Source organism: Talpa occidentalis, unplaced genomic scaffold (assembly GCF_014898055.3).
Source record: "Talpa occidentalis isolate TD23 unplaced genomic scaffold, MPIMG_talOcc4v2.1 talOcc4.7, whole genome shotgun sequence".
NCBI classification, from domain to species: domain Eukaryota; kingdom Metazoa; phylum Chordata; class Mammalia; order Eulipotyphla; family Talpidae; genus Talpa; species Talpa occidentalis.
The window spans coordinates 8,626,572-8,634,740 of record NW_023605083.1 but is presented as its reverse complement, the minus strand read 5'-3'; the positions used below and the strand labels follow the sequence as shown (position 1 = coordinate 8,634,740).

The 8,169-nt window shown below is 57.2% G+C and overlaps 1 protein-coding gene across 5 annotated transcripts in view; it reads right to left on the bottom strand.

Moving 5' to 3' along the window:
- DENND1A (DENN domain containing 1A) overlaps positions 1 to 8,169 on the bottom strand; it is a 445,274-nt gene that overhangs the window by 3,047 nt on the left and 434,058 nt on the right. For 3 of the 5 annotated variants that reach the window (XM_054689761.1, XM_054689763.1, XM_054689762.1), the window contains 2 exons: positions 2,549 to 2,677; positions 116 to 371 (listed from right to left, as the gene is read on the bottom strand). In XM_054689761.1, coding sequence (XP_054545736.1) covers positions 116 to 371; positions 2,549 to 2,677 — 385 coding nt within the window. The remainder of the gene's footprint in view (positions 1 to 115; positions 372 to 2,548; positions 2,678 to 8,169) is intronic. The other 2 variants (XM_054689766.1, XM_054689764.1) reach the window with 1 other exon arrangement.

Genomic DNA, 8,169 nt, shown 5'->3' with positions numbered 1-8,169 from the left:
GGTGACCCTGTGAGGGTCTGGATGCCGCCTGGCAGGGCTGCGGTCACACTGCCCCGAGCATCGGTCTCTCACTAGCTCGTGTTCAGAAAGCACCAGCCACCAGCACGGCCCATACCTGATAGTCGAAGGTCCCCGGCTGTTCCCGCAGGTCTCTGGGGGTCCGCAGGTCCTCCAGGCTCTTGGCCTGGCCCAGCGGCTGCAGGGGGACATCCACGTCTAGGCCGCTGAAGACATCTTCCAGGAGGTCGACGCTGGCAGCCCGGTCAGGCGGCGCTGGGGCAGGGCCCGCCGGCTCCCGAGCCCGCTGCTCTGGGCTCTCTGCCTCGCCCTCCGCACTGTCTGACTCCTTGAGCGTCCGATATGGCTGCGGCCTGGCGGGAGACAAAGCAGGCTGATTCCTCCACCCAGAGGCCCCGGGAAGAGCGAGCAGCCCTTGGCCAGTGAGCGTGGGATCTGGGCGAGCACTCGAGCAGGCCTGGGGCTGAAGTTGGGTTCTGCTGCCCACCTTGGGCAAGCTGCCGTGGCTCTAGCTTGCATAGGGGGCTCACTCAGTACCCCCAAACCCGCCATGTAACTGCCATTGGGCTCGAAAGCCTTGCAGACAGACAAGATGTGAGGAAAAGGACACGCCTGGAGAGGAGGCAGGCCGTAGACCCATTCCAGAGCTGGCCGTCTGCTCTCCCACCCTCCCCAGGAGTCAGGTTCTGCAGCAGCTCATGCAAACTGAGGACTCCGGAGGGGGCTGTTTGGGCCTCAGCTTGGCTGACCTTGGTTCCAGCTTGGTCATGCCATTGTTTTGCCCGGGACCATGAGCAATCACTTAGCCTCTCTGAGCCTCAGCGGCTCCCCGACCCCAGAGCGCAGGCGGGTGGGACGCCTGTGCAAATGCGTGCACAGCAGGAGCAGAGTAGCATTCTGCGGGTTTGTGCATCAAAACTGCAGCCACCAGGCAAAGGATTCCTGACAAAGGATTCCTGAACCTCAAGGCACCGCTGGGTGTGTGGAGAGCAGGGCCTGGGTAAACCCTGACCTCTGATGGAGCCCCGCCCGGCGCAGTTTGCCCCCTCCACAGCCGGGTGGGGGCTGGCTGTGGCCCAGGGTCAGGCAGAAATGGTGCCAGGGGTCCAGTAAGGTGGGAGAAGGGCGCCACCTGCCGGTCCCGAGCAGGCTCACCCTGAGGCCCACGCAGCAACCAGGGCTGGGGACAGAGCAGAGAGGCTCAGCCAACAGTTTCTGAGAGAACGTCATCAGACCGCAGGTCTCGGAACAGCGACAGCAGACCAGGGAATAGGACGCACACCCCTACTTTACCAGTGAGGAAACTGAGGCTCAGAGAGGCTAAGTAACTCACTCTACGCCACACAGCACCCGACGAGGCAGAAGTGGGAGCCAAGCATGAGACACTTCACCCACGTGGACTAAGCCAGCCGACCCACTGTCCTAGTCTGAACACGGTGAAGGAGATGGAGAACAGGCAGCCTGCTACTTACTTCGGGAAACCGTGTTTTTAGAAAGGAACCCATTGTGTTTTAAGGTGGGCCGGTTCTGTCTTAAAGACACACACACCTGTATTTCCCCACAGGTCACGGCTAAGGGAGTGAGCCTTTTCTGCTGTTTAAATAAATTAAGGCATCAATTCATCCATCAAGCACATGACCCGCCGGCCTCTGTGGTGGGGTGGGGTGGGGCTGGGGTTCCTTGGCCTTCACCCAGGCAGGAGTCTGTACCTGCAAGGTGATTTTAAGGGGATACATTTCTTATTCCAGTGGTTATACCTTTATTATAATTAGTTACAGAAATAAAAGCTATGATAAAAGCAAGCCTATGATATCAGAGCTATTACTATTGAGGGCAAGGCTGATTTTTTATTTTTAAAGGAAAAACTTTTAAAGAAAAAGACTCAGTGGACAGGAGAGGCGGCATATAAGGCTGGAGAAGCCCCACTTTCTAAGTGAGGACCCCAGGAGGGGGTCGGTTCACCTGCGGTCAGAGGAGCTTGGTGGCAGAAAGAGCCAGAACCCTCCAGCCGGGTGGGGTGGTGCAGGAGCCGGAGCTGTGTAGAGTCCCTGCAGGACCCCAGGGGCCCAGCCCAGGGAGAGGGCACAGCCCAGCTGGGCCCTGATGCTGGGACTCAGGAATGGGGTTGGAGAGGGAAGAGCCCCGCGTCTGTAAGAAGCTATAGTAGTTCACTCCACAGAGGGCCTGGGGTGTGAAGTGAAAGCTTCTCCCTGTCCTGCAAGGCTCCCATTAAAAACACGAAACCATCTTGTTAACGGGAACAGAGGAGCCGGTGTCTCTGCTCGAGCCCAGCTCTGACAAACAGGGCTGGAGAGGAAAGGACTGGTCGAGGAGGGAAAGAAGGCCCGGGGAGGGGGCACCCCGAGGCGGCGCCCGTCCTGACAGGTGGCACCGGGGTACCGGAAGACAGCAGCTCCAGACGCCCCCCCCTCCCCATGAGGCCAAGCAGCTCCCCCACGCCCACCCCCACCCCAGCAGCCCCAAGAGTCACCAAGCCAAGCGCAGGGAAATGGAGGAAGGAAGGAGAGACCATTCAAAGGGAGCGGAGAAGAAAAAGCTCTCGGTGAAGCCAGAGCCGGGGCCCTCTTGCTGCTGGCCTTCCTCGTCAGAGGAGTCTTCGGAGAGGAAGACAGCATAGTGTCGCAAGGGCTTTACCAGGCTGGGACGGAGGGAGACAAGAGAGAAGAGAACAGTTAGGAGGTGCTCTGGGAGCCCCCGGGAGGCTGGGAAGGGGCCTCCGGCCAGCCTGGGGTGAGGCTTCCTGGAGAGGGAGGGTGTCGGGGGGCCTGACAGGCCCCAGGGGAGGAAGCGGGTCCCGAGCAGACAATAAACTGTGGGTTCATCATAGTTGTCAAGAGCCTGAAGCACATGATCAGACCCCCGGGACTAGGGCCACTTCCTCACATAACCCGAGGCGGCAAAGAGCTCTGCGGACCGCTCAGCGCTGCCGCGTTTGTACTAAAATGTGACGCCGTCTAATCTGGTAACAGGGATCCGAGAAGTACGTATGTTGACTGAACAATGGGCTCCACTCAACCCAAGGAAAAATCCAGAGATCATGGGCCTCCCTGGTGGTGCAGAGGTTAAAGTCTCAGTGCTGTCAAGCTATCACCAGCCAATGCAGCCTGAGTTCAATCCCTGGCCAGGGAGCTACCCACATGGCGCAGCAGACCTCTCCTGCCGCGCCCGCTGCTCCCCTCAGCAGTGTGTTTCAGTCAAGTCTGCCTGTTCTGCTCCCCGCTCTGTCTCTGGTGAATCCTCTTACTCCCCTCATCTCTGGCCTATACCCCAGTTCTAATATGCATAAATAAATAAAAATAAATCTTAAAAAAAATCCCTTTAAAAAAAGAAAAATCTAGAAGCCAGGTGCCATGCTTTCCCTGCACTGTCGAGTCACCTGAAGAAAGACCCCTAGAAAAAAGACTGGAAAGGCAGGTGCCTAAGTGTTGACAGTGGTGGGTGGGACGATGGGTGACTCAGGGGCCTGCTTCCCTTTCCTTTTCTGTATCTTCAATATCCAGGAAAAAAACAAACAAACACAAAGCTAAAGAAGAAAGCCAGCCATGCTCAGGGCGGGCGGCAGGCCCTTTCCTGATGAGTGGCCGCTCTCTGGCGTCTCCCTCAGATGCCTCTTCAGAGAGTCTTTTTCATCTGTGATGTGGGAATTAAATATTCATTGTTATAAAAAATACATCTCCCTCGTCAGCCACCTGTGAGCACTCCCTCTATAAACACAAACTTGTACACAGCCCGAGCAGCTCTGCGCCCGGCTCCCATGAATTATACACTGACGGGCACCAGGGGCGTGAGGGGCGCCGACTGGCCAGACCTCGGTTCAAATCCTTGTCCCGCGGGCTGCTTCTTGGGCCCTTGGGCAGCACAGTGGGCTGAGGCTTGCACTGAGGATCCCCAGACTTGGCGACGAGGTCTGGGCGGGAGATGCAGGGTGCCTGGCAGCCTTTCCTCTCCTGGCTGTATGGGACGCAATTCCTCAGGGAAGAGCAACGTGTCCCACACAGCTGCGTGAGAAGCACAGCTGGAGGGCAAGGCTGGCGTCCATCCCCGGGAGCAGGCCTCTGCTGAGACCAACCATCACAGAAGAATATGCTGTTCTTGTAAGAGGAAGGCCAAGCTGGCTCCGGGTGGCAGAGTTCCTGGCGCTTTAACTCCTGTGCCCCAGCATCCTCCATCACCCCTGGAAGCTGGCCAGGTAGGGTTTCAGCCTCATCTCACAGAGAGTCTGAGGTGCAGCAAGGGGAGGCCACTGGGCCCGTGGTCACTGAGCTCCTTCTCTTCCAGGCCTTAGGGACCTTAGGGACAAGACCCACCTCGGACTTGTGGGTTTGGAGGGTGCACCGGCTGACAGGCAGCATTTCCCTCTGGACTCGGGAGGGCAGGCAGGAGGTTCCGACTTGCAGAAATGTGCCTGGCTGTCCTGGGCACGCGACATCCTGGCTCCCAGACAGCAACAAGGTGTGGCAGGAACCTATTTGGCTCTCAAACCCGACCTTGCCGCTCTCTGCTCAGCACCTGCAAAGCTGCTGCTCCGGTCAGGGCTCTGCAGATGCCTGGCCCATCCACACCTGAGGCCTCCTCCTGCTGTCTCTGGTGACCAACTGCCCTTCGGTCTTGAAGGCACAGCTCGAGTGGCGCACCTTGGAAGCCTTCCTGGGGTCCCCTAGGAATTAGCTAGACCGAGTTCGCTTCTCCCTGGGCTGTGCTAGCCCTTTGTCAGTACCATCTCCCTCTTGCAATTCTAGTTTTGAGCTGAGCACAAGGGCAAGGACACGGCTGGTTTTCCTTTCCCTTCCTACCCGGGGCACAGCATTAGCACAGCGGAAGTCTGCTCATGGAATGAATGGAAGCCAGCTTGCTGGGGACACAAGGCGCACCCCCACCTTCCTGGGGGCCCCGCCGCAAGTGTCTCTTCCATTAGCTGGTGGCTGCAGGATAGAGTGCCCCCTCGCGGGGTCCCCCATCTCTCCTGTATTGCTAAGACCTATAAAATGGGATCACAAAGATAAAGGTATTAGGGATACAGCAATAGGCAGGAAGCTTGGGAAAATATTTAAAGCAATATCCACAGACAGGCATTGTGCCCGGCATCACAGGTCATCGCTGCCCCTCCCAGCAGCCCAGCAGGAAGGCATCACCATGTATATTCTATAGGGGGGAGCGGATGGTCATGAGCTTGTCCAGCCATTTGCCCACCCAAGAGATGCTTCCCGAGTGCTTGTTGTGAGCAGGGCCAGTGCCAGCTGAGCAGTGGGACTCACAGGTGAAGAGCAGTGAGATCAGGTGAGCTGGCCCGGACGTGCCCATCCACCCAGCAGCAGGACTGGTGGTGGGTGCATAGAAGGGGACGCACGAGGGGACGTGCACCGCTGCCTGGGTCAGATTGAATGACGCCCTGGGCGGCCCGTGAGTGTGTCCCCAAGGCCTTCCAAACAGCACTCCACGAATGGCCCCTGCCCTGGCTTTGAGAAGGAAGCGCTCACGCTGGCACGCGCGCTGGATGCGCTGAACCTGGCAGCGTGTCGGGCGTCACAGAGCGCGTGGGCTTGGGTCAGGCCGGCCGTGCCTTCAAGCCAGGTTGCTGCAGTTCATGTCACTGTCAAAATCCAGGGCCTCTCCGCACTGGCATGATCTTGGGGCAGGTGGAGAGAGGGAGTCTTGATTTCTAGCCCACAAACATCTCTCTCGTCAGCTCTCCAGGCCAGGGCAGGCCGGTTGGGCAGTGGCTATGGGAGGCCCAGGGTGTCTCCTGAACACCCCATCTTGAGCGTGACAGATCACCGGGTGTGGGCTGGGAGTTTGCCTGTGCTTTGGTCCGATGAATTTTTTCAGATCCAGACTTCGGGTCCCGGGAATGAAGACGACAGTGCTTACAAGCATCAGGTGACACGCTTTCCCAGTTTCTCGTGAATTCCTTATTAATTACACGCTAGCTCTGCAGATTGAAAAAAAGCCAAGGCTCAGAGAGTGGGAGTCACTTGCCCCGGGTCACACAGCAGCTCAAAACAGAGCTTGGAACTGAACCTGGGCTTGAAGCCTCTTTGCGATGCTGCCTCCTCCACCTGGTGGATCTGAGACAATGGAATGAGGGGCAGGGGTGTTTCCCCTCCTGCTTTGAATAAAAGGTGAGATTTCAAAATAAACCTATTGAAATTCAGCGGCTCATGTTTTCCCATGAAACAGTCAGATATTTGTCAGAGATAAAGGACGAACCGTCGAAAACGTCCAGGTTTAAATTTTTTATTAGCTTAAGGCAGAATCTGGGGGGAAAAAAAGTGTACCTCTTGCCTCATTAACCCAATTCAGCTACTACCCTGCAGTCTGCCACCCACCACTCGCTGGATTTTATTAGCCACAAAGAGCTGTCTGTGAAAGGCAGAGAGCGGCGAACCTGGCTACCCAGCGAGGGCTGCCGGAGCCTCGTCCATCACCGTCCGGGCCTTGGCGTCCCCCGCCTGCTCCCGCCTCTGCCCGCCTCGTCTCGGCGCGGAGTCCCCATGCAGATGACTTCCCGAGCCCTTCCTAATGTTTGGTTTAACGTGTCGCCGCTTAGCGTGTGCGTGTGACAGTGGTGACAGGTACGGCTGTTCCTTTTTAAATACCATGTCAGAGGCAGGGCGTCAGGCGCGGGGACGTGCTCGGGGCTCTGCTGAGCCGGGACCGCGCGGCTTATTTTTTAATGAGGAAGACCTGCATCTCGAGAGTTTTTTTCATGTGTCACATCGCGTGGACAAATCAGCTGCACGTCACGCTGGCCCAAAATGAAATGCTGACAAATGTAGATATTTCAAATTTAATTGACATTTAAATGTATTTGAGATAAAGATGGGGGGGAAATCAGCGAGGACTTGGTCTCCAGAGGTAACGAGGGGAGCCGGGGATCATTTTTAAAGGATCATTTCACTCCAGCAGAAGGTTCTTTATTCTATAAATGTCTGGCACCCTTCGCCACGCGACTCCTGTGGGGCTGATGAGCAGGGACAGGCCTGGGGCGAGGCCAGGGTCTGCCTGCCACCCTCTCCCACTGCCCGTGACCTTGGGAAAGTCATTTCACCTCCTGGCACCTTGAGCTCTCACCTGTACAACAGGGAGCCTACAGCTCTCCTGATGCCAGGGCACTGGCCGACGGGAGGTTCTTTATTCTGTAAATGTCATCGCCCTGATGCCGCTTCGTCCCGCGACTCCTGTGGGTCCGTCTACTCCTTCGGGACCAGACCAGGGCCAGTAGTGCAGGAACACCTGCCTCCGTGGCTCTTGGACAAGCCTCCACTTGGGAGGTGACTTGGGGGCTGGACTTTTAACCTCGAGGATAGCAGAGGCTATGATGACCAGGGCGTCCCTGGAGAGGGTGGTACAGGGGGCTAGAAGTGAGGTGGGGGCACAGGAAAAGAGGCTGGAGATCTTGAGTCAGCACAAGGACTGCAGGTTCAAAACACAAGGACTTGACCCTTGTGAGGTCAGGGGTGACAGAAAGGCCAGGGAGGCAGCTGGGTGGACCCTCTCCTCGGGTATCCTTTGCCTTTCATCCATCTGCCCATTTAATTCTTTGTCAACCTGTGTCAGTCCTTTGCACAGTGGCAGTTTCACATGTCTATGTCCATGCACAGCAGGTGAAGTCCTCCCCGGGCACCAGGTGGGCACGCACGTGGGTGGAGGGACACCATGCCACCTTTCCCTGCTTCAGGCTCTTTGGTAGAGGGAAGATGGACAGAGGAGCCAGCAACCCCGGGTCAGGTCCTGGATCCCACGTTCACTCCATCTATTAGCGCCTCCAGCCCTTCCTGGCTAGGCCTACGGGCAGCGCCTTCTCCGTGAAGGCTGTAAGGAGTGGGGAGGTCAACCAAGATGGAAGCGTTAGATGTGCAATGGCACTTGACATCTGGAACAGTGAGGGGGCTCGGTGGGGATGGCAGTGCCTTTTGGAGGGGACTGATGGGTAATGTCTTGAGGGCAGGACGCCTTCTCCTTGGACAGCCTAAAGGTTCATTTCATCAGCCGCAAAGAATTTCCTCTTGTGACAGCTCCTGGGAGAAGTCCTCCCATCTGGGGGTAGGCGTTGCTGCAGGAGACGAGGGCCCAGCATTTTTCTGGGCGCTGCACATCCCTGGAAGCTCGTTGGTAGATGCTGCTTCTCCA